At 42.1% G+C, this 26,312-nt stretch overlaps 1 protein-coding gene across 1 annotated transcript in view; it reads right to left on the bottom strand.

The window, feature by feature from the left end:
- Positions 1–18,212, bottom strand: part of PDE6B (phosphodiesterase 6B) — a 34,628-nt gene extending 16,416 nt beyond the window's left edge. The window contains exons 1-14 of the mRNA XM_073345847.1: positions 17,201–18,212; positions 15,415–15,567; positions 13,683–13,772; positions 12,298–12,438; positions 10,047–10,121; positions 9,905–9,969; positions 8,541–8,607; positions 8,342–8,389; positions 8,056–8,205; positions 6,685–6,828; positions 5,559–5,624; positions 4,363–4,509; positions 2,274–2,381; positions 519–628 (exon numbers count right to left, since the gene is read on the bottom strand). Coding sequence (XP_073201948.1) covers positions 519–628; positions 2,274–2,381; positions 4,363–4,509; positions 5,559–5,624; positions 6,685–6,828; positions 8,056–8,205; positions 8,342–8,389; positions 8,541–8,607; positions 9,905–9,969; positions 10,047–10,121; positions 12,298–12,438; positions 13,683–13,772; positions 15,415–15,567; positions 17,201–17,623 — 1,787 coding nt within the window. The 5' untranslated portion in view covers positions 17,624–18,212. The remainder of the gene's footprint in view (positions 1–518; positions 629–2,273; positions 2,382–4,362; positions 4,510–5,558; positions 5,625–6,684; positions 6,829–8,055; positions 8,206–8,341; positions 8,390–8,540; positions 8,608–9,904; positions 9,970–10,046; positions 10,122–12,297; positions 12,439–13,682; positions 13,773–15,414; positions 15,568–17,200) is intronic.
- Positions 18,213–26,312: the final 8,100 nt, after the last annotated feature.

Below are 26,312 nucleotides of genomic sequence, written 5' to 3'. Positions count from 1 at the left end.
GCATTACTCGTCCAGCCACTGCAATAGTGAGGTTGTGTGATGCTCTTGGCTGTGTGCTTTCCCTTAGACTATACCCATGAGCAGAATGTCTGATGTAATAGCAAAGAGTAACTATCCATGGTACACTGATCCAACTTGCTGCTTAGAAACCCAGCGGGTTCGTTCTGACCAGGTCACTCCTGGCTCCCACTTTGAAGCACAAGCTTTCGGGGGTCATGCGTAGCATTTGGCCTCCACCTCTAACGGAATGTCCCATCTTAAAAAACGAACTGCTGTTTTGGCCAAACACCAGTTGCCCGCGCTATAGAAATTCTGCTTCCGTAGCACTGAGATAGAGTGAGTCTACCGTCCTAATAGGAAAACAAAGAGCAGGAGTGGCCTGCCGAAGCGAGGGAGTTGTTCCAAGGGTTAGACAGTAGGAAGAGGCTAGATGTGGTGTGAATTCAGTTCGATCCCACTCCACGACTATATGCACACAATGAATGGAAACTTTAGAAAAGCAATAGAAAAGTGCCTACTTCATTTGATAAAGGTTGTTGGTGCCCCTGTGATCAATATCATGACACAAAGCTGCAGTTACCATAGCAAGGGCTTCAAGGTCTGTGTAGTAACGCTTCAGTTTGCCAGTCTACGGGGAGAGAATCACAAGCTTTCATTAGTCTTTCTGATAGACACTAAGTCAGAGTGAGTCTGCTAGGTGAGTAGGAGTCTATTACGCTAAACACAAATAAGGAACTAAGCGTGGAATTTGTGAAGCTAGATACAAGACACACTCCAGTGTAAGCCCTTGGGGGTTGAGAGAACATGGCCCATTTAAATATTTTTAGTCTTGGGGGGGCCCTGGACAAAAAGTGAAGGAAAAAGAGCCTGCCTGAATCCTGGGAAGGAGAGGGCGGCCAAAAGTGGACACCCCAGGACAGGAACCAGGAGGAACACTATGCGGGGAGGAATCGCCCGAGAAGGACAGGCCTTCTCTGTCACTTCTCCTCAGAGACGCATGGGTCTGTGAGTCCTGGGGCTTGTAACTCTGCTTGGGAATAAGGATGGAGGCGGCTAGTTAGTTAAGTGGGGAGCTTGTTGCTCGGTGTAGCTTTGCAGGGAGCGGCAGAAGAAGGCCCCGGAGGGGGTTGTTGGGGAAAGTATACTGGCGCTTAAGAGGACCAGAAGCACCCAAGACTTTTCTTTGCTCAGGAGGTCTGATCGCTGCGTGGAGACATATTGCTGGTGTCTCCCCTTTCAGACTGTGCTACCATTAGTTTGGATGTAACCCCGTTCTACTGCTCCCCCTTGTTGTTTTTCTCCTCTCATCCCTCTGTAAGCTAATATCTCCCTTAATTATCTGCATTGTACTTTTCCTGTTTGGTGTGTGTGTTCACTTTGCGGATTAGGACCAGGTGCTCCTGGGGTGGAGGGACTATTTCCCGCTGCATTCCTGCTCGCGCCGTCTCTTGGACAGAGTTGCCTGCAGGGCAGACTCCATCTTGGCCACGAGGGCGTTAAACTTACACTAGAATAAGCACAAGAATTGCAGAAAGGAAAGGGGGAAAACATTTCAAGATCAGCATATGTTTTATCTTAGTTACATATAGGAGTTATCTTTATGTGTCGGTGTTACTTATCACCGTAGAATCTGAATGACATGTTGAGCTAAGCTAATATATCCACACCCATCCCCTCTCGAGATGGACTCAGAGGAGAAGCACCTCCCTTGGGTGGGCTGAAACTGTCTAAGCACAGCTCTTTGTTGAACCTGGCGTGGAGTCCCGTAGCCCCAGGGGAATTCACGGAGGCACCATGTCGAATTCCTTTTGCAGCTCCCTAGCACTTCAGAAAGTGAGCCGGTCCTGCTACATAATAAAAGCATTCAGTGTGGCTAGTCTTGTTTTCTCCTCCATTTAAGACCACTCAAGTTGGACTGTTGTTGTTAATAAACTTCCTTGAAGGGAAAGGTTCTGCGAGAACAGCTGTTCTTGGGTGTATGAGGCTCTGCTGTTAGATCTAAAGGACTATGTTCATCACCTAAAAATAATATCAGGGTCATAAATTCATGTGGACCAGACACTAGACGAGGTCCGAAATCCACTTGCCTTGTGTGAATAGTTCCCCGGATTAATTTTTGTATAGTTTATGAACAAGACTTTTTCCCGAAAGGATATTCGCAGATACTTGTAAGAAAACTCATTAGATTCCTACTGACAACTTATGAATCGCTGTAAATAGAACTATGCTGCGGAGTTAAAAGGGAAAACATAGTAGTTGTACATAAGATATACCATTAAAAGCGTGAACATAGTCTGTGCTACATTGAAGCCATGCCGCCAGTTGTGGTACGTAATCTTTCTGTAACCCTTGCTGACAGAATACATGAATCTTACAAGCACCTGTACAAATAGAAGAACAGTGAACAGAATTCAGAGTAGTAGCCGTCATAGTCTGTATCAGCAAAAACAGAGAGGAATCCCTATGGCACCTTAGAGACTAATATTTATTTGAGTGTAACCTTTCGTGGGCTAAAACGCACTTTATCAGATCCATGGAGTGGAAGATACAGGAGCAGGTATAATGAGAGTGTCCCAGTATCCCATTTCAAACAATTGACAAGAAGCTTTGAGTAAACTAGGGGGAAATCGTCCTTCATGATCGGTACCCTTCTTTGTAGATCCTTGATGATGCCCTGGAAAGGTTCTAGTCTGGGCCTGTAGCTGATGGCTAGTGGCATTCTGTTACTTTTTCTGTTGGGGATGTCTTATGGGTACCGTCTGACTCTGTCAATATGTTTGTTCACTGTTTCTTAATGCCACCCCTGAGATCCATTTTCTGTTATATTTTGTCCTACCATTTCAATATTGTGATTAATAACCTAGAACCTTCTTTTGAAAGATGTGTATGGTTACATAGCAAGCTTGGAGTTACGGCTGACAAAAGCAATTGCGTGACATAGTGATTGTACTGTGATACACTTAGCAATAAATTTTTAAAATTTTATTTTCTCTCTATAGACCCAATATTTTATAGCACCTTGGTTAAAAAAATGAAAGAATCCATTTATGATCGTTAGTAACGCTCTTTCCTGTGGAATTCCCACCTTACAGTAATGTTAAGAATTAGCTTTTTCAGACAAAGGACTAGATGCTTCAGAAGGCTCTGGTAGTAGAGTAGCAAAGTAATATGTTAATTACAGACATGAGCCCTGTTTAGAATCAGTCTCTTCCCCTCTCGCTCTTTTCCCGGCTCTGTCACAAAGGTATGCGAGGTGAATGGTGCATGTGAGTAAGAAAAAGGGAGTGATTTTTTTTCTAGCTCAGAGCAAGTTAGTCCTGAAAACTTAGCAAATAGAGCTGTCGTTCTTGGCCCAAGAAGGAAGCCTACTTTTTACTATCAAGTTGTAATGTTAATAATAAAGAGCAGATTAGTGATCCCTTCTTGTCTGATATCCTGTCTGACAGTGACTGGTAGCAGATGCTTCCAAGAAGAAGTTTCTTCCCAACCTTATTTAGAGCTTGGCGAATACCCAGAATAAACATGTACATTGCTTCTAAACTCCAGCGGTGCTAATGGATGTTAACAAAGCAAACCTGCAAGTTTGTCTGAGCCTCATTAAGCACTAATCTCGGCAAGGTTATCAGTACCACCTCTGTTCTATCAAGCCTCCACAGTTCTGACTGAAGTGAATGAGTGGGGAGAGTTGACGTGTTCTCAGACTTGTGTGCAGAGACTCTGTAAACCGTTGAGCCTACCATTCTGGTTTTCGAAAAATCTCTGGGATTTAGCTGTTTGTTTTATTAAGGTAGAACGAAAACTATTAGTGATGACAACAAAACTCATTTGGCACTCAGAGTCTCCATTGCCTGACACATTGTGTAATCACTCCTCTCTGGGGCACCTGGCACTGGCCACTGTCACACGACGGGATCCTGGGCTCGATGGACATTAGATCTGATCCAGTATGTTTCGTCTTATATTCACTTAACCTGAGTAAAATTGTACCAAATCAGAATCCTCCATTCTCTTAAAATAGTGGTTGCTGTTTGTCCAGGTGTAAATGACTACCGAAGTAAATAACTACCGAAAAAGGACAGTGGAGAATCTGCGGCGTTACTCTGAGTTTGCAGACCTACCAAAGCCAGTTACAACTAGAGAGCAATAAACGTCACTTGCCAGGCTGTAATAGCATTTTGATGACACTACTGCTTCCAGTATTGACGCAGAGGAAGGTAATGCAAAAGATGCTCTTGGCTTTCAACTTCTTCCTTATAGCCAATTTACCCTTCCAATAGGCACCTTACCATCCCAATGGAACTTAACTAGTTTGGGAGTCCCCAGGCATCATTCAGTAACATCTCACCAGAAGTCGACACCTACCTCTTGTGGAATCTGGAACTTTTTCACCACCCCAAGCTCGTAGTACATTTGAATTCCACACTTCACAAGCTCTAGTTCTGTACAATTGAAATCGGAGAAGTGGAACTCATAGATCTCAGACTGAAGGGGGTCTGGCAGTTCTTCTTTCTGAAAAAGAAACAGATTGACTTGTTTCCGTGCTGGGTGTGCCATTCCGCAAAAATAAATAAATAAATAAATTAAAAACCACCTAGGTCTTCTCCAAAAGGGCACCAAATTATTGCTTCTGCATTCTCTCAGATTACTCAACTATCAGTATTGCAGTGTACCTTTTAGGTAACAATAAAGGCAAAACTGTTTCTTTCAATAACAGTCCATTTGGTTTTCTCTGCAGGGATTTAGCAGAAGAGATCTTCCTCTCCAAGTGGATTTCATATGGCAGAGTCAAAAGTAAAAAGAAAAGGAGTACTTGTGGCACCTTAGAGACTAACCAATTTATTTGAGCATGCGCTTTCAACAAGCTGGGTTATTTCCAGCACAAATCCAGGTTTTCTCACCCTCTGCCCCCCGCCCCCCACAAATTAACTCTGCTGCTGGTAATAGCCCATCCAAAGTGACCACTCGCTGTAAAATATGTATGAAAATCAAGGTGGGCCATTTCCAGCGCAAATCCAGGTTTTCTCACCCCCGCCCCACACAAACTCACTCTTGTACTGGCAATAGTATGTGGTTTTTTGGAAGGGGGTGGGGGGTGAGAAAGCCTGGATTTGTGCTGGAAATGGCCCAACGTGATGATCACTTTAGATAAGCTATTACCAGCAGGACAGTGGGGTGGGAGGAGGTATTGTTTCATATTCTCTGTGTATATATAAAGTCTGCTGCAGTTTCCACAGTATGCATCCGATGAAGTGAGCTGTGTAGCTCACGAAAGTTCATGCTCAAATAAATTGGTTAGTCTCTCAGGTGCCACAAGTACTCCTTTTCTTTTTGGGAATACAGACTAACACGGCTGTTACTCTGTAACCTATCCTAGGCTAAGCGATATGACTGTGTGTACGTCTGGGAAGGAGGGAGTTGTTTGCTTTCTGTTGGAAGACAAGCAGATACTATGCTGAGGGGGGGGTCTCAATATAATAATTTGGTTAGCTTTCTCCTACATCTGCCAAACGCATTCTTATTTGCCTTTACTGTGAAATCAACGGTGCATGGGAACTCACCAGTAATACCGTTAATTCATCTTCTTCACATTCCATTGGTTCTTTCCCCAGCCTCTCTCTTGTTGGCTACAGAGATCACGCACATGTTAATTTTACTAGCCACACCACAGTCATCTCTAAAGCTGCATGCGTTTTGGGCGGTAGTTAGTCCAACTTTCAAACACACATTATCCTCTGAACATTACTTAGATTTCTTTTCTTAAGGGGCAGTTTTACTTATAAAGTGACTCTGAGTGCCGGGGTGGGTTCCCAAGTGCAGGGCATCACTCTCATCTCAATAGAGAACTGGCTCCATTGTCAAGTGGAAAACCTATGTCCTCCAAACTCACTCTGGGGACTGATGCTCAAGATGGATTCTCTGTCTCAAGCCTCATCACAAGGAGTAGAGGTCCTGTAGGCTCAGCTAAACTCTCAGACTTTGGTTTCGTTGAAATCTGTGGAAACGGCCCTATGGCTAATGGAGTTGTGTAGTGAAGAATTGATTTGTCCCTCAAAACTGCTTATCCCTGATAAGGCCCAAGAAGGAAAGAACCCATTTTAACTCTCTGACCCTATTGTGAGTTTGTAAGGCTAGCATTGAAATATATTCTTAATGCTAAGTATTGACCATTTGCTTTTCCTTAGCTAACGGCTTACAACGCTGCCAGACAATAGTGTAGCATGCTGAGCGACTGATTGGCCACAGGGCTGCTGCCCTCAAACCCCAGAGGTGACGGCATCGCAATGATAAAATGTACCTCTATGTCTGAAGCTTCTTTAAAATTAATTGCACAAGTTCTTCAGCAATGCCATTCTTTCAGATCCGCTTCAAGACACATATCAAGAACCATCTCTCTGTGCAGGCCTTAGGTAATGAAGCTCTGGAGGCTCCCTGGAAATAGCTACATGGATCTGTACCTATTAAAGGTTGTATCACAGCTCTGCCAATGTTAGGGCTGGAGACAATTGAGCGGGGGGGGGGGCATTATGTATGGAAGCTGACTCTGTGGTGAGGTATGCCTTAGAAGTACACGTAGTAAAACACGCTTTGGAACAAAACATGCTAAATAAATTCAAGTTCTTGAAGGCGGAGTTCCTATTTAAGCATGTAATATTTTTTCTCTAATTATAAACTGAAAAGCAGTACCAAGATTTCCTGAATTTCATCCTTATCACACTTCACGTGGTACAACACCATGTCCTGAGCAATGTCCTTGCGATTGTCCAGCTTGTTCATCTTATCGTAAGTATCCGTGTTGAGGACAGACCAGCCCAGGAACTGGGTCAAAGACTTAAAAAAGATAAGAAACAATGGAACAATCCTTAAGCACTTTAAAGTATGTCATTGATTGCCCTTTCTAGGGAAAATATCATCATACTTTAACACATCTTATTACCAAAAGATTTATTACAAAAAGCTTCCTCCCAGAGTTTACTGAAAAAGACAGTACACTCGCTTAGTGTATATGGCCCAAAATCTATAAATAGCTAGTAAGGTGGTTTTAATTTGCGACCGGAAACTGCCATACTACCATTAAATTCATTGGCATTCCAAGTTGCTCTTTGAGGAAGAGGAACCTTTCCACTTGCTGAGTAGTAACAAAGTTTCCTGTTCTTGCAAATTTTGAGTGAGAATGCTTGCTTGAGTGAGTAATGCCTTGGTAGCCTTTGTGACTACTCCTGCGAGTAATAATTACTTGTGAGTAAAGGTTTCAGGATCAAGCTTAAAACTTTAACGATAACAATCATTTTTTCTCTAGGGAGACATAAGAACTGCAAGACGAATCATTCAGCAGAGATACTGGGACACAGACTGACGACATAACAGGTTGTTAAACAAAGTTATGTCTCGACTTTACTGGAAGTAACTTTACTGGACTTTACTGGAAGTATCTGTCTTGAGTTCCTTTTTGTTGTGATTATCTAAAGAGTCAAAGACCTCATCCTTTAAGGGAACAATTGTCCCGCTGGTTGGCTGGAAATACATCAACAGCCCTCAAAGGAAAGCGGTTTCTTTTGGCTTAAAACTCTTTGAAAATGTGCTGTGCTCCAAAAAACTGAGGCAGCTGCATAGGTGCCCTGCAGCTGCCCAAAGAGCCATTTACTGTCAGCATACACAGCTGAGCTGTATGTCCAGGCTGCACAATGTGTCTCACTGTAGAGGGCCAAGGAGTCAGGCTTTGGCAATATTATGGCAATAAATTGATGGTGATATTACAAATGATTTTGCTAGTTCTGCATGCGTGCACAAGATCTAGCTATTCAAAATGCTAGTCACGTGTTGTACAATTCCCTTCAGAATTTGGGCACGTTACCACAAACTCTTCAATTGCCTAAAATCTCTATATGAAGCAATTTCTGAGACCTAGAGCTACTGAGTTACACTCCACAAACAAAGAAAATATATGGGGGGCGGTGCACATATTGGAGACCACATGTACTACTAAGAATTACTGAGTCTTAAGCAGGGTTCCCATTTAACATCTAAGCTACTTTCGGAGCTGGTAACCACTTGTACCTCCATGAGAGTCTCATCCTGTTCATCAAAAGGCTTCCCGTCTTTTCTGTTGTAAAATGTGGCAACACCAACAATTTCTTCTTTTTTGTTTACTATTGGCATAGATAATACATTTTTGATGATCCAGCCTGAGTCATCTACAGGACCTTCCTTGAAGCAAGAGCAAGAAGAAAGACGTTAACTATATAAAATGTATTTTCTAAATGCTCCAGTGCTTTTCTTAAGTGAACTCAGTAATGCCAAAAGTTTCTACGTACAAAAACAGCTGTGCCAAGTTTCACAGTACCTGAAATTTAAACATCTCATCTGCAGCGGCATTCATAATGTTGCAGATCTAGAAGATCATAAAAATATTTCATTTTACAAAAAGGTTGCATAAAGTTCAATTACCGCCTTTCAAAAACAGTCAATTTTAAAGGTAGTTAAAGGGGATAAATTAATTTGACTTTCGGAAATCCACAGTGAAGCCCTTGTAAAATACTTACAAAGCCACTTTCAGCGACATACGTTGGGAGTCCAGTAGCAAGTGCCCAGTGATCTGCTGTTGGATTTCTGAATAAAACAAAAGATGGAGAATATATATATTTCCTGGAGATTTTTGTGGAGCTGGAACATATCTGATTAATCATGCAACACGCACTTAGACATCTAATACTTAGTCAGACAGGTAGTCCTGTTGATTTCAAAGGATCTACTTGTGTGAGTTAAAATTCATAGGCTCAGAGTCTTATGGACAGATGAAGCAAGTGATGAGTTTGAAGATTCAGAGGTTTCAATATTGCATGAGTATTCCAGTCAGTTCCCAGTTTTTCATCTTGTCTGTAACAAAGTGTTACTAGGTAATGATACTGGTTGTGTATTTAGTGGTTTAATACTTCAATATTCAACAAGACAGAAAGAAAGAAAGAAAGAAAGAAAGAAAGAAAGAAAGAAAGAAAGAAAGAAAGAAAGAAAGAAAGAAAGAAAGAAAGAAAGAAAGAAAGAAAGAAAGAAAGAAAGAAAGAAAGAAAGAAAGAAAGAAAGAAAGAAAGAAAGAAAGAAAGAAAGATGGGGCAGTGTGGAAAGAAGGGAAATGTAACAGTCCTTTAGTCTTGCAGACTTTGTGGAGGAGCTCACCATCAAAAGTAAACAGATACAAAGCAATAGATGACCCAGATTTAGTCAAGATTTCCAGCCCTAGGTTTTTAAAAAATAGGCTAGGTATCGTACTCGCTGTTGCACACTGGTGCTACTAGTACTGGTGTGCTCTGACTAAGGTGAAATTTTTCACAAGGAAAGGCAGCTATATTGACGAACTGAGAGCGCCTGGCCATGTCATCTATGGGGGACTGCATGGAGGAAAGCAGAGACCAAAGTGGAAGGAGGCACCCAAGGGCTGATAAGGGAGGCAGTATGGTACATGGACAGGCATCGTAAACAGGAATTACTGGGCCTGGACGTAGTGCACAGGAGGAAGAGTTGGCTTTTACGCGAAGCCTAAGAGATGGGGGACAGAGATCCTACCAGAGAGTGAAAAGGGCAGGAGAAAGGACTTTTGAATGGGAGGATGAGAAAACTGGTGATGTAGAGCAGAAGCGGATAGAAATGCACTTGTATCTACAGAAGTGGTGACTTTACTTCTGAGTGGGTGCCTTCACGGTGATAATGGGGCCTGCTTGTTAAATTATATTATGAATTCCGGATAAATAGAGGCAACCAACCTTTTTAACCCTGATATGTGTTTAACCCTACAAGTCCATGTTCCATTGTTACTTCAGCTGTGACCCTGTGATATTCAGATCTTATCAGGCTGTGTTACGGATAGTCAACGGAAATAGCACTAGACATGGTACTAGAGTTGCTTACTCACGGGATAACTTTAATATCTTCTTTTCCATGTAGGATATAATCAACGACTTTGTAAAAGACTATTTCCTACAAAGAAAAAAATCCTGGTTCAAGCTCGTGGTGAGAGTAAACAGGGGAAGGAGATTAGTAGGTCATTCACTTACTCTGCCATCTGGAGTCCGAGGTCCGGAATAAGGTGGAACTTCACCCATTAGAACTGGCCACAAGTCAAAAAATTCCTGTTTTAAAAAACACCCCGAAAGTTTTAGTTTTAATAAATATAAATAAGTGTATCTGTGTTAGGATATAGGAAAAGGTGGGGTTCTACTACCGCTATTATAATTTGCCTCTGCGATGCTCTCTAAATTAAACCATAATTTACTTTAAAAACATTTATGTTGCCAATTCAAGCACTCAAACTTTAGGAAAATGCCAGAGATAGGGTAATTTGCGAGTCTTTAAATCTGGCCCCTTTGTACATGTGCATAAGACAGCATTTGATTAAACGGGCTCATTTCCACAGGACCTCGTTTCAATCAGTGCACAGGATGAACAATTACTCAAACATATTGTTTTCTTCTTGTTGTTCAGTGTATGTTGCCAGGCCTCATGTGCTGAACACTAGTCAAACCCTGTTCTGAAGGCAGAATTATTAATTTCCTGCCAAGGTTTTCTGTGCTTTTCCTCAAGATAGTAGCTGAAGCTTCACATAGAGCAATGCCTTATTTTCACACTGTATAATCCACACCGTAGAGATGAGGAACTGAGGCACAGAGATTAAAGTAATTTGGGTGCCCAACTGAAGATACCTAAAGTCTGATTTTTTTCAAAGTACTTAGCACCATGGAGCACTTAATGAGTTCACGGCTGAGCTCCCGTTGGCTGCAGTTGCAGACTGTGATCAACACTTCATCAAATCTGACACAAGGGCCTCAAGTCAAACACCCATAAAATGCGAAACACGGAATGAGTGACCACCTGTGAAAAGGCTAATGCAAGTGAGTTGTCCAACATCGCACAGGAATTCTGCAGCTCAGGCAGGAAAAGAATTCTATTTCCTAGATACGTGTTCAGATGAATAGCCATCTTTTGTCTTCCTGCAATCCCCTGCCTTTTCAGTGCGCACCTTCCAAACTCTGCAACCAGACAGGCAGAGAGCAGCTTCCTTCCCCACACAATCCTGTATATTTAATGAGGCAAAGGTATCCTCAGGCATTCAGACCAGGGGACTGAACTGAAGGTGCACGAGCAACCTTCATTCTGGCACTTTCTTTGGAATGCTTGACTTGGTAAACTTGCTGGCATTTCAATCTACTTCGTATAATTGCCTGGGTTTTTAAAAGGCAGAATGAAAAAAACAAACTTCATAAGGTGGCATTACATTAATTTGGAATCACTTCGGAGCCAAGCCTAGACTTATACATCCACCGAACAAATCCCTATCGCATTTGCATTATACTTTCCATTTAGATAATCATGATCCAGAACCGATTTGTATTGTCACTGTGTCACCAAATGCACCCCCGTATTCACACCGCGCCCACTCATAATAATCTTTTCCAAAATATGCCTAGTAAGGTCTTTGAAAATTATCAATGTGCTGGTCAATAATATCGTGGTACATTACATGTAAAGTTATGAATTTCCACCCAAATTACATTGGTGGCGCATGTTCAAATCTAAGTAGTGCCAATTAAGCAGAACTGGTCTAGCAGATCTTAGACAAAGGCTGATGGCTCTAGCTCTCAGCACCTCTGATGGGCCATCAGCTATAAAGTGGCCTCTTGGCAAGAAAAAAAACAGATCTGCAGACAGGACCTTAGCTGGACAGTGCTAAAGAGAGTTTTTTTGGAGAAAATCCAGGACAGGGAGTGAGTTGGGTCACCCTACAAGTGAGAACAAAGGGTGGTGGAGGCCAAAGCTGGCTGGCGTTTCCTGACAGTCTCCTGGGGTCAGAGCGTCAGTACCAGGGCTCTTGCTACACACAGACACTCAGGATGTGACCATCATGATGAGCGGCAACCCAAGTTGGAAACTAAAACAGTAACCCATTGTGAGGCGCCCCAGGTTGCAGGGCAGGAGTAATACTGCCCCGCACTGGTCTGGATTGCACTCTGAAATTTCATAGAATGCGAAGCCGAAAAATAATGCCAGAAATTGCCAATTTCACCTTTAGGAGAAATCTAAAGCCCCTTCTTGTGTTATCTGGCCCTACATATGAATCACAGAATCATAGAATATAAGGGTTGGAAGGGACCTCAGGAGGTCATCTAGTCCAACCCCCTGCTCAAAGCAGGACCAATCCCCAATTTTTGCCCCAGATCCCAAATGGCCCCCTCAAGGATTGAACTCACAACCCTGCGTTTAGCAGACCAATGCTCAAACCACTGAGCTATCCCTCCCCCCAATCCTCACCTTCTGTTTGGTCCTATCCAGAAGGCCCACTGAATATCTATCACAGTTCAAATATGCTCTCACTGTATAAAAAGCTTTGTGGAACTGCCTCTCGATATCCGTCAGCTCCTCAAATACCTTATTCGCTGACCACAACAGCACCTGAAGAATAGAATCAATTCTGTAGATCGTTCCTCCCGGAAAGCTAACTATACTTGAGACAATACGTGAATAATACTTAGCATTCTAGAAATGCAACAGTACAGTATTTTAAAGTTTTCTAACTACGTGTTTCAGCTTGAATAGCGGGGTGAGACATTTTCATTGACCTTATTGGGAGCAGAGTTCAAAGAACATTCAGCATTTTGTAAAATCCACTTTCGAGCTCTGTAATGCAAAACTGAATAGTCCGAAATTAAGTAAATTATCTACTCTTTTAAAATTCATTAGCAGTGGCAATTGTCTGTTCTGTTAGTAACTTGAAGTAAAATATTGCATCGCAAAAATTATATATTAAACTAGTATTAATGTTGGAAAGGTCCCAATTAAATTAGGAATGCTAGAATTAATGTTGCCTGCACATCCTTAATTTGGCTTGTGCACTAGAAGACAAAATTAGGTTTGTCCAGGCAATGTTAATTCTAGAATTTTCAAACGTTTGAGTTGAAGCCTTCGCAATCTTAAAGTTATTTACAGTAGGAAACTGAATCCCAAAAATAATTCTTCCTCAAAAACCAAAGCCCAAGTTCCATCAGGTGGAACCATACTGATCCCACACTTGGATACACATACTGAGTCATAACACAACCTTCTACGACATTACTAAGATAACTAGTAACAGTAGTAACCTGTCTTTCTTTCCTCTGTTAACCGCCAAAAAGGGTGGAGGGGAAGGGGAATGACTCACCCACTCCTGAGACGGGGATGACTTTGTCAAAAGTAGCGCAGCTATTTGCTGACAGTAGCGACTAATGACTCCTGACTTCAGTTGCACGTTTTGAAATATACTATTACCAGGATATATTCCTTCCGCCCCTCTGTAGTCTTGCTCCCCTGCTCCTATCAACCCGAACTGCTATAGTTAAAACTCCAATATTAATACGTATTAGTTAATCGTTCACTGTATAAAAGCAAAAAAAATCAGTTTCTTAGTAATTATGTATAATTAACATTTTTGTTTAACGGAATTAAAGAGCAAGTAATGTGAATGCTAAATAATCTTATAAATAAAAATTACTAATAGAGTACCCAAACAGTTTTACCACTCAGAAAAACGAATCCCTAATCCTGCCCTCAGCTGACCTATGTGAGTGCCCATGCCGATCCTAGTGAAACTTGTTGATGGCAGAAGAGAAATACCTGTGAACCTAGACAAGATTTACTGGGATTGGCCTTTTTAATCTTACCTGGCCTCGTCGAGTCTCACAATTGTGAAGATAACTCAAATGATAAATTTTCAGATTTAAGGAGGCAAAATTCAGATACTTCAGGAAAAGCTGAAATGGAAAACAATCATTGTTGTGTTTAATAAGTGACCCTGTTAAATCACTGGTTGAGTTTAACCCTCACCAGTACCTCTACAACGAGGTTAGTCTGTCACTCAAACGCACACCAACCAACCCGTGTCTATGCTTTGCTTTGTGCTTTTGTAAGGAGAGCCTTGTTACAAGTGTGATTGCTCCTGGTACTTTATTGATGTAAGCTGCACCAATGTAAGCCTATTTTACCACACAGACACTGTGGTCTACAGCAGAGGTTGTCAAACTTGTTTCATTTGCAGACTCCAAACAACTTTTGAATAGATTTGTACCCGTTTACACATTCTACTGGTTATCTGCGGATCCCTACTATATAAGCTTTAGACTTAAAAGTTTTATCGTAGCAGCCGTGTTAGTCTGTATCCGCGAAAAGAAAAGGAGTACTTGTGGCACCTTAGAGACTAACAAATATGTTAGAGCGTAAACTTTCGTGACCTACAGATGACTTCATAGGATGAGTTCAGTGGAAAATATAGTGGGGAGATTTTATATACAGAGAGACCATGAAACAATGGGTTTACCATACAGACTGAAACAAGAGTGATCAAGAAAGGTGAGCTATTACCAGCAGGAGAGCGGAGTGGGGTGGGGGGAAACCTTTTTCTCGCACTTGACAAGAACAGTAGGAGGGGAAATAAACAAGGGGAAATAGTTTTAATTGCAACAAAGCCCGTTGCCAACTGTGTCCACATATCTATTCAGGGGACACCATCACAGGGCCTATTCACATCAGCCACACTATCAGAGGCTCATTCACCTGCACATCCACCAATGTGATATGTGCCAGCAATGCCCCTCTGCCATGTACATTGGCGAAACTGGACCGTCTCTAGGTAAAAGAACAAATCAGACATCAAAAAAAGTCGGAGAAGACTTCAATCTCTTTGGTCACTCGATTACAGATCCAAAGGTGGCAATTCTTCAACAACAAAAAAACTTCAAAAACAGACTCCAACGAGAGACTGCTGAATTGGAATTAATTTGTAAACTGGATACAATTAACTTAGGCTTGAATAAAGACTGAGCGTGGATGTTTCATTACACAAAGTAAAACTATTTCCCCTTGTTTATTTCGCCTCCTAGTGTACTTGTAAAGTGCTGACCCACCTTGATTATCACTACAAAAGTTTCCCGCCCCCGCCCCCAGCTCTCCTGCTGGTAATAGCTCACCTTTCCTGCTCACTCTTGTTGAGGCCTGTATGGTAACTCCCATTGTTTCATGGTCTCTGTTAGGCGGAGTAGTGACTGAAGAGAAGTCAATTGTAAATGTTGCATATGCTTGGCACAGCACTTACCAAAGTGTGAGAAGCGCGCTAAACTGGGGCTTCTGACGGGTCGATAACACTTTTAGCTTTAGACCTGTAGGTGAGGTATTTATATAGCTTTTTAAATCAGAAACACAGAATGCCTTTTCTGAGATCTGAAATTTTATTTTCACTGTCATATTTCATAGCCCCTCCTAAACATAAACTGTTGAAAAGAACCACTGGTCTACAGTAAGGGAATTGGCAGGAGTGTAGGTATGCTCTTGCGAACAAACAGTCTAGCTGATCCTATATATCATAGAAATAGACGTTCTCTGGCTCTTTTGGACACTTACACTTTCATCAGAGCTGGTGAAGAACGTGCCATGTATCTTATTAATGGCCATGATCACAGCAACGAGATCTTTGCCATTCGTAATGGGAGTTGCAAGTATGTTCCTTGTAGTGTATTCGGTGAGTTCATCAACAAATCTGCTGAACTGAGTGCACTGTTTAAAAGAGGGAAAAAGAAAAACAAAATACAATCCAAAATGTAAGTAGTCTTTTAGCCAGAGCTCCAGTCCCTGAGATCTGCCTGATCTAAGTTCAGGAGGGCATCAAGCCGATCTCTAGTATCAAAAAGCGTGTAAAATACTTATCTAAACAATCTTTTTGAGTCCTCACTTCCTTTCTTATGCTACCAAGTAGCTATGGTATATGTACCTGTGCTTCTACTTCCTTTGGCTTACCGGTGTCTCTCTCCCACCCTGATAGATGCCATGCACTATAGCTGGACAGAAAGCAGGAGCCTTGAAGCCCAGATTGTTTCAATAAGTTGCAGTCTGCATTGTAAGCAGCAGTGATCTACACAAACATTGCTCTTCACCCTCCATAAGCAGGATCTACCATGAGGGCAGACACTGGGTACGAAGAGTGAAAATAGTCAAAGTGACAGGTTTCAGAGTGGTAGCCATGTTAGTCTGTAACGGCAAAAACAATGAGGAGTCCTTGTGGCATATTAGAAACTAAAATATGATTAAGTGGCTTTTAGCTAAGAAAGGTTATGCCAAAATAAATTTGTTAGTCCCTTAGGTGCCACAAGGACTCCTCGTTGTTTTTATTATTTCAGGTTAAACTTACCAGATATGGAGCTTTCCCAGAGAGCACCCTGCTCTGAAATGCAGAATAGAGAGTAATGGCAAATATAACTGTTAAAATATTACTTTCCTCTCATTTGCTCTTAGCGCAATGAATGATTATAAAACCAAGCCAGCACTTAACATGCTACTCTGTAAGACAGGTCTTACTCTGTAAGTAAGTTTGCTTAGGCATTTGGATACCAAGTGATGAGCTTTTGGCTGAATGAACAGACAGATGGCTGAATAGTTATGAAAGAAGTATATATGAACTAATCCTAGCTATCATATTTGGGTCACATGGATTTTAGATTATAACACAGATTATACACAGGATTCAGTTTAGATTCACTTTCTTCAACCAGGGTATATAATGCTCACTTATAAATAAGACTATAAAAATAAGAATAGTGAGATGTGTGGGCAAAGTTTATATCTCACGGATTCTGATGAGAATTCACTTATCACTGCTAAAGATTGCGCTAATCATTGGCTCACAAAACTACCTCTGAAAAGCAGTTGGCCTGCACTGGATGCTAGAAACCTGAGATAGAAAACAATTCCTTGGTGGTAAAATATTCCTGGACTCATTCTAAGGGCTTGAACTTTCTGTTCAGTGCCTCAGGGTGCACTCAGCGCAGTGTTAGATTGTAGCAAGTGTTTCAGTCTCTCCGCTAAAATGACTTTTTTTTAAACTAGATGAATTTTCCATTTTGAGCCAGTATATTACGTGATACAAGGCATTGTTCTCAGACCGCGCGGTCTGACCATTCAATTATTAATTCATAACAGAGATCTATTTCACAGAATAAACTGGAAAGTTGTGGGTTTTTTTAAAGTAATCATAACAACCATAACTTCCGTTTTCAGCCATATGGTTGGTATAGTAAATGAGACTTCTACACCTTTGATTTCTCTTACCCCTGTTCATCATTTCCTTAACTCTACAAACCCTGATAGTTTTTATGAATCTTCCATTAAAGAAACAAACCAATGGAAAACCAACCTCATTGACATCCTTTATGTTTATAGTTCTCTTCGTTTGAGCAACATGCCCCACGATGCCCATGTCCAAAGGATAAACAATTTCACAATCTGGAGACACCAAGCATTCCTCCAGCATGCTGTCTTTCTCAATATTGAAAAGCCTGGTAGCCAGCTCTGGTGTGCCGTTCCTTTGCCTGAACATAAAAAGGCTGCAGCGGTCTGCGTGGATGAGAGAGCTGATTCTTCTTAGAGTCTTGAAAACAACCTTCTCCATGTTAATGCTTTCCTGCATGTCTTGAATCAACTCAAAAAGTATCTCGCTCTCCTCTGATGTCTGAATGCTACTCAGTGGCTCTGGTCTCAGTTTCTTATCGAAATATTGCTTGGCAAAAGTAGGGTTACCATCGAGAAACTTCTCCACATCATCTTCCTTCAGACTCATGGTGAACCTCTTAGATTCCCAGATCTTGGGATATGTTATCCCAGGAATACGATCTTTCTGAGAAGTGTTCCTCCTTCCGGTGTGCTTCCCAAACAAGACGCTCTAATGCTCTACGACGCTGCCCCTGGAATGGTCAGGGGTTGACAATACTTTTTAAGAGTGAATGTCATTAGAATAGTGTTGAAGATGAATCCGTGGGAGGACAGGTCTTAAGCAAACAGATTAAATGACCCATACTAAAGCCACAAGAAAAAATTTCCCCTTTACCTTACATGCAAGCTGGGTTTTTTTAGAATATTTAAGAACACCCTCACTTTTTCTTAGATGATACAGATGTATTAATTTTACTGAAATGGTTACATTGGTTTTTCTCTTTCCGGTAGACCTCGCTAACAATGAAATAAGCGCTTTAGAGTCTAATTAAATATACACTGCTCAGGTCTAATCCCTAGCTAACAAGATGCTCATCTTATTATTCTTATGCTTGTAGAAGATCTCAGAGAAATAGACTTCAGTGAACGTTAAATCTGTCAGTGAATCTGTTTAGGTTGAATAGAAAAGGCTTGGCATAAGATGTTTATAACAGCCCCACATGTTTACTGCCACTCTACTAAGGCTATAGATTAGTGATCCTAAAAACAAATGGCGGTTTGATTCTTATCAGATAAGAGCCTAAATGCCCTGGCAAATTGGATCCCAACTACATCAGCCATTTTTCACTGAAAGTGAGTGGCAAATAGAGCCAATTCTCTTTGTAGGAAACAGATTGTCCTACTGCTGGCTGAAATAGAAATGATTCCATGAAGAGCCTTTCTTGCTGTGCTCAGGCACTTACATATCTAGTCCTGGCCACAAACAACTTACAGTCTCAAACGTTCACAAACAGTCCAGTCCACATTGGGCTTGTGGTCTGTAGCAAAGCAGTTTGTCCAACATTCCCAATCCATGACAAATCAGTACTGGGTCCAGGTAAAATAAGCATCTTTGCAGATATTCCATGGGGGGCTGTGACCCAACTTTCTGGCCACCACAATTGTATATTTGTAGCTGCTTGCGTGTGTGGGGGGGGGGAATCACAAGCACCTTTAGGTCATGATACTTAGCGCAGTGGGACTCCAGTAAAAGTTTGAGGGTTCTGAGCATCAGTGAAAAAGATGACTTTAAGAGACACCAAAACTTTCCACCTCTTCATTGAAGTTTATGAAGATTGCTACCCACATCTCAGATACGGAAAGAGGGACAACTACATGGCTGAGGTCAAGGCAAAAAAAAAAAAAAAAAACGCAGCGCAAGAAAAAAGGTCTTTATAGGGTATCAAGGACGCACATCTAATCTTCCTTTACAGCTACGCTTCAAAAGCTAAGCTATTTAGTGAGCCCCTGAAATGCATTAATAGAACTGGTATTTCAACATGCTCTCTGCTTGTGTGACTCATTAAACAGTCAAACCTCTTGTTCAAAACTGTTCTCTGCTTGAAAGGCACTGAGACTGAGCCAGTCCCGAACTTATCCGCTTCTGCCTTCTGTGGCAGCTTGATGTGGAGTTCATTAACACGTATCAAGATAAGATGTCTGGTCCAGGGCATTTAGCTGATGCAGGTGCGTGTGGAATTCCTTTGCCTCTGGCGCTCTGTGTCTCCGACATAGTTTTAGTTCTTTGAATCCAACGTCAGCACCTGTGTGTGCACTGTTGCTTATCCATAACTGCACGCGCTGCTAAAAATACGATTTTCTAAAGCACGTTGAGGACAAGGAGCTATATACGTCATGCTGGAATAGCTCAGAGGAAGCAATTGAAATAGACCATGTACTAATACCATAATATAGTCCAGACATTCCTAACTTTGAGAACATGTTCATAGTAATTCAAATGCCTCTGGATTGATTCTTGTAAGATGACTAATTCCTAAAGTTCTATGAACAGAAAAGCAACTAACCACAAAAATACATAAATAAGGCCTCAAGAACGTAGAACATATATGGTTTGCCTTCAGATGTTGTCTGTGAGTGTTCTCTGTCAGCTGGTCCCACCTCTGCACAGATAATTAGCACAACAGACCTCGATTGAACGACCCAATGAGACCACAACAGCCGTCAGTAGCAAAACTGCCCAGCCAGGTTTATTGCTGAGGCAGCACGGTCCTAGCGCCCTGGATCAATGTCAAAATTAAAGTAGCACATGTACGCCCGTGACAAAGGATGCAGCTCAGTCAGTCCAGTTCCCCCCCCTCCCCCAGGTCAGAGCTAGTCCCTCTGAGACTCCATTTTATATATCGATACATGCTGGTTCGATCAAAACATCTCTATCTATCTCTCTGTCCTCCTGACCTTATCCTGAAGAGAAGCCACTGTTTCTCTGTTATCTCTGAGGAATGTTGACATCTTGATACCATCTTGATATCAATGTGTTCTGGTATCACCTTTCTGGAATGAGTTATGCGAGTGTCCTAGGGCCAGCACTTCTCAGGAATGTGTGTTTTTACAATACCAGCCCTGTTCTTGCCAGGTTCTCTGAGCCTGCACACAATCTGTCTCTTCCAAACTTTGTTTTATACTAACAGGGGCTATAGTAACACAACTTTAGTTCACACCTCAGGCCTCAAACCGGGTCTCTAATACAAGAGTTTATGTCTCAGGCTCTCGTTGCTACATGGCCCATGCATAATACATTTTGAAGGCTCCATTTGGCAAATACAGGGAATTTAATACTCTGATCTGTTATACCCCAGTACGCAGCACTGTTCATCCCAAGACTTAAAATGAGGTTTTTCCTAACGTAATCATTGCCTCCATTTCTGGAGGCCATTTTAAAAAAATACCTGAACGAAAGAACTTTCTGCATGCAGTTAGACCACCTCCTGACTCTGCAGTAAGCCCTGATTTGGGGAGATCTCTCTGGATTAGAGCAGACCAGCAGAGGAGCGACATCCCTTGACTAGCATAGCTCCTGATGATATGTCTGCACTGCTGTAAGACACGCCTGGCTGTTCCACAGCAGCTGACTCAAGCTCGCAGAGCTCAGGCTAAAGGACGGTTTAATTTTGGTGTAGATATTTGGCCTTGGGCGGCAGCCCAAGCACTGGGACCCTCCAACCTCACAGGGTCCTGAGACGAAATATCTACACATTATTAAACAGATCCTAATCTCAAGCTCATGAGCCCGAGTCACCCACCATGGGCCAACCATGACTTTTTAGTTGCAGTGTAGACAGACCTTATATGAACCTGAGGGTGGAATCTGTGGTGGAGGCTGGAAGATCTTGATTAAAGTGATACACTGATTGGTGTTCGTCATTTTCTTATGTAAATATATATATATATTATTCCTATATATAGTATCATATATATGAAGGAATTTTATGTTTCTTTTGATTATTTTTTATTTCCCCAAATAAAGGGAATGGAGGGACCGGGATGGAAACCATCTGCAAAAATGACGGGAGACTTTTATTTCCCAGAACAGAGTCAATAACAAAAAAAGTTGCTTTTTTAACTTTAAATTAAATATATTTTGTCTTTTTAATAAATCTGTTTAAAATTGATAAGTCGTTAAGACGTAAACTTACTATAATCTTTTTTTTTTTTTTGCTTCCTTTTCGTTTAAATCATTTTAAGCAGTACATGTTTGCTTCTGGATTGTTAAAGGAAATCAAACCACTGAACTGCTGCATATCATTGGTAAAACAGCATATACTAGAAACATATACTATAGTTGAAGCACTAAACTAGGTATTTGACAACAGTAGCCTCTTCTGCAGGTTCAGAAGGAATATTTTCTTCATTTTAGTTCATTCAACTCGATCAGGTCAATGAGCAGCTCACTCAAAGTTAAGAAACCGCTTGACAGCTAAAAAAAAATCAGGAAATATTGTTGTACTGTTCCGATCTATGAATAGGTATGAGCTATGAGAGGATGAGATCCAACAGTCCCACAATCATGACTTTCAGTCACTAACTACAGATACTGTTTTTAAAGAACAAAATGCGAAGTATATTTTGATAACCTTTTCTTATGTACCCAGAACTTTTAAATTAGTTTTATTTAAGAAACAGAACCCCTGTTTTGAGTATTTGTGTTCATTTCCAAGTTTCCAAACAAATAGAGCTTGAAACAAATAAATATTTAATCTTCTCGCAAATATGTAATGTATCATTCACCAGTTCTAACATAATAATGTAAAAATTAAAACTATGAATATATGTAAATAAAGGTATATAATTGCTTTAATGTCTGTAGATATGCTATATCTGCCAGATTAACAAAATTTACCGTGAAGGCTATATTTTGTTGCAAATCAATATATTAAATTTAGCTCATTAAAACGTAATTTAATTAAAATGTAACTGCGAGGGAACGCAGTAGTACAGATGAAAGGTTATGGGCTGTGGAACCATTTACTTCACTGCTTTAAGTCCAGAGCAGGGCAGATATGCTTGGAAGCGTTTCCTTACTGTTATATAGCAGAGAGGAAAGTGAAGTGGTGGTTGAGGTCCAGGGCCTGGTCACCAGACATCCACTGCATCATGCTAATTAGTAGTCACGGCAGAAAAGCCATAGCTGAATCAGAGAATATCAGGGTTGGAAAGGACCTCTGGAGGTCATCTAGTCCAATCCCCTGCTCAAAGCAGGACCAAACGCCAATTAAATGATGAAAAGAAAGAGTCATTGCACCTCTTGTAAAGGGACATCCTGCCTTACCAATCTATTTGAGTTTTTTGAGCGAGACAACAAGCATGTAGCCAAGGGGGATCCAGTGGATATAGAATCATAGAATATCAGGGTTGGAAGGGACCTCAGGAGGTCATCTAGTCCAACCCCCCCTGCTCAAAGCAGGACCGATCCCCAATTAAATCATCCCACACAGGGCTTTGTCAAGACTAACCTTTAAAAACCTCAAAGGAAGGAGATTCAACCACCTCTCTGGGTAACTCATTGCAGTGCTTCACCACCCTCCAAGTGAAATAGTGTTTCCTAATATCCAACCTAAGCCTCCCCGGCTGCAACTTGAGACCATTACTCCTTGTTCTGTCATCTGCTACCAGTGAGAACTGTCTAGATCCATCCTCTTTGGAACCCCTTTTCAGGTAGTTGAAAGCAGCTATCAAATCCCCCCTCATTCTTCTCTTCTGCAGACTAAACAATCCCAGTTCCCTCGTGGTCTCCTCATAAGCCATGTGTTCCAGTACCCTAATCCTTTTTGTTACCCTCCGCTGGATTCTTGATTCTTAGTACTTTGTCCAGGTCCCGCCCGATGAACTCTCAGGGCGCCATTTGCCCAGTTGTCAGGTGGGATTTTGTTGTTGTTGTTTGTTGCTTCGGCACCTCGCTCCGGCAGCTTTTTTTTCCTTATTCTTTTTTTGCTTCCCCCATCTATCCCGATATTCTGTCCGTTTAATCCGGTCATCCTAGCTTAGCCACCCCCCCCCCCAATCATTTTTGTTACCCTTTTTGTTGAATGGGTTAGATAGAGACACTGTCTCTGTAGAAGGACACCTTGGTAGGTTACAACTAAGAAACTAAGAAAATACTTCCTCTAATGAAGCCATATCTGGTCTTCCGGCAACCACCATGATTTAGCTTTCAGCACTGTCACTCAGGTCACTACCAAGAACTACATTCATTTATTGGGGACGGAGAAGCATTTCAGGTCACATAATTAAAATTGTAATGTTTTAAACGTCTCCTTCAAAGTGCCAGGGCAGTGAACTAGATGCGCTTCATCTGAAGACCTAAGAAACCAAACGTGAAAAACTAGCTAAGCTAAAGCTGAGGCAAGAAATCCTCTCATCCTAATGTACAATAACCGCCACCATATTTGTCAAGGGCAAGTCACAATGCTTCTATATTTAGAATAAATATATATTCACAATGCTTCTCACATAGCCGTGCGAACAAACCTGATGGCTCGCCGGGGGTGGTGGGGGAGGGGGGGTGGAGGTTGGAGGTGGGGGTTCACTTCCTGGCAGAGGAGACAATTTAGGGACTCCGTACTGTGCCCTCCACTGCTGAGGGACATGTTGCTAAATCTGAGCAAGCAGAACAATCCCAGTAAATCCTAGAGCAGTTTATCTATCACTTGTTCTGATAAAGACATATGTGGGACGGGGGGGTCTACATTTGCCCCGTCTCCCCCGGCCCCACAGGCTCTGGGATCTGGAGTCACGTCCTTCATTCAGCTTCTTTTGCAGATAACGCTTTTGCCAGGTCTCTTTTGTACTGATCCTGTTCAAGATTTAACTGGACAGCACTGGTCGGCGCATTGGTGAATTAGAAACGTTTAACGATCGACACTTTTCTGGATTCCTTTCTTTTTCTGGACCACCTTGATGCGGTTGGAAGACACTATACCAACAGAACACATGTCCTGGCTGCAACCTGTACCCAGTGTAGTGACAGATGTTACTGCAACAGACCAAAAGCTTGTGTTGTGATTAGCTATTAGTAGCATATCTATAAACCCAATGGGATTACATGGCACATAAGTATAGCGGCACGTGTCACCAGTGTCTGGCAGGGCCCTACATTAATCGGTTCGATTGGAAACCACAGCCTAAGTGGTACATTTTTTACAAATGCTTATAATTTGCAGAAAATAATCTCAGACTTACTTGTCCTTAAATAGCTTCTTTATTTCTATTAGAAGAAAACATAATTATTGGGTTGTGCATTTGTTTCAGGTACCCATCCTTTTACGGCCAAGTAACATTCTGGTTACATAATACCTTTGTGTTGCAAAGAACAGTTAACTGCCATATATATATATATATGGGCACTTATTAACTAAACATTTCCTTTCCACAACATATAAATGTTTCACATCCCCAGGAAGTTGACCAAATTCCTGGGAGCAGGGATTTGTTCATGGTGTCTTAGATAATGCCTTGTGCTTGAATTAACGGAACTTGTTATCTTGACACTGTCTGGCGTGGAAGAAGTAGCTGTGTGTGGTCTCTCCAGGGTCACTGCTGAGCGCCAAGACCGGTACTCACAGTGAACCTAAATGTAATGGCTGAAGAATTAGCTCCGAGAACAACCATTTGTTCTCTTTCTAGAAAACAGGCAAATATTTAGAACAGTGCTCGAATTAAAGTGAAGCTTTTAAGGTCCCGAATAAGGTGGGAGCGGGGGTGCTCGCTGTGGGACGCACTGAACAAACAGTAAGGTAAGCCCTGCCCAACAGCGATTACAAAGGGCAAGAAGGGAAATAGAGGCATGGAACTGAAGGAGCTTGCCCAAGGTTACCTAGAACATCTGTGTCGGAGCCAGAACTCCTGACTTCTCGTCTAATGCATTTTCCGTTAGAGCACCTTGCCCCCTGAAAAACATGCCCCAGTGAAGGAGCAGCATATGCCTGGTCTCTGGTTCAATCCCAATGGAGATGGTGTTACAGGAACAGGAATTTTACAGAGCAGCTGGGCACAATTTGTATCTATGCACCCCGGCTCCACGGGCTACTCATTTGTGGTGCCCCATGGGCAAAAGCCCCCCTAAAGGCTACAGAGGGGAGGCAGGACTGTAGCACTAAGGGACTCTAAGAGGTTGAAGAAAGCATTCCTCCTGCTGGCCTTTGTGGAGCTCTGGGAGCCTTTGTACTGTCCCAAACTCTCTAACCGTGTTTAAGTGCCAGCATCTCTCGCAAGCTGCTTGTTACCAGTGCACGCAGAGCTCTGTGGAAACAGAGGGCAAAGACTGCAGAGGCATTTTCCTTTTCTCCAAGGAGCGCTCAGGGATGGGTTAGCCTGCAGTAAGGCACAGCAGAATGCCTCCACATGCAGCTGACTGAATCATGGCTTAGGATGTATTCTGTGCCCTCGTCTCTATAGTCGTCGCTCCGCTGGCTGGGAAGGCTGCACCCGTGTCTTCCCTGGCGCCTCTGCGGTGGCTGCAGCAGCGAGGGTGCGAGAAGAGAGCAACCTTTGTGCTCAAAGAAGCAAGGGCTGCAGTTGTACCCCCCGTGTAATTGTGCAGTACCTTGAGGCCAGACATCCATAGTTGCAATGTACAGATAGGGAGGAGCCACAGTCTTGTTCTCTTTACTTCAGTACATAAAGGGGCGCCTGTCCATTGCTCTAGGCTCCCCTAAGAAATTAGTAAAGCCAAAGCTCCCTCCCCCACAGTTCCGAAACCCTGAAAAGCTCATCTCTGCAGCAGCCCATGAAACTGCGGAGAGGCCCACATCAGCACTGATCCATAGAAGGGTGTAACATCCTCCACCTGAAATCAGCAGCCGCCTAGGGGAAGCAGCAGGTCCCCCCATGATGCTCAGGTGGGAATTGCAAGAAGCTAAAAGAGAGACTAAGGCTAAGGCGGATACAACCTTTTTTTCAAGCATCTTCTGACTTCATCCTACTTTGAGTAGCTGTGAAGCACCAACAGGTGAAAGGTTTTAATAGGTACCCCGAGTGAGGCGAAAAGAGACTTGAAATTGGCTCCATTGCAAATGCACTGGGGTCTTGGTATGACAACCTGGGAATAGTGTGTTTGGGATGACCCTCCTGAGATAAAGTCCTCATTTTTATACTAATTGTTTTGTGTCTTAGCCGCTGACACATCACATCTATTGGAAAATTAATGATATTATATTCACCACAGGTGAGTGAGTGACTTGAAGAGGGTCCATGTGCATGTCTGCTGATTCATGAGTTTTTGATTAACTGTCCCTGTTTTCCCCCAACACATGTTAAAGAGG

Source organism: Lepidochelys kempii, chromosome 5, assembly GCF_965140265.1.
Source record: "Lepidochelys kempii isolate rLepKem1 chromosome 5, rLepKem1.hap2, whole genome shotgun sequence".
Lineage (NCBI taxonomy): Eukaryota > Metazoa > Chordata > Testudines > Cheloniidae > Lepidochelys > Lepidochelys kempii.
This window is presented reverse-complemented; position numbering and strand designations above follow the sequence as displayed.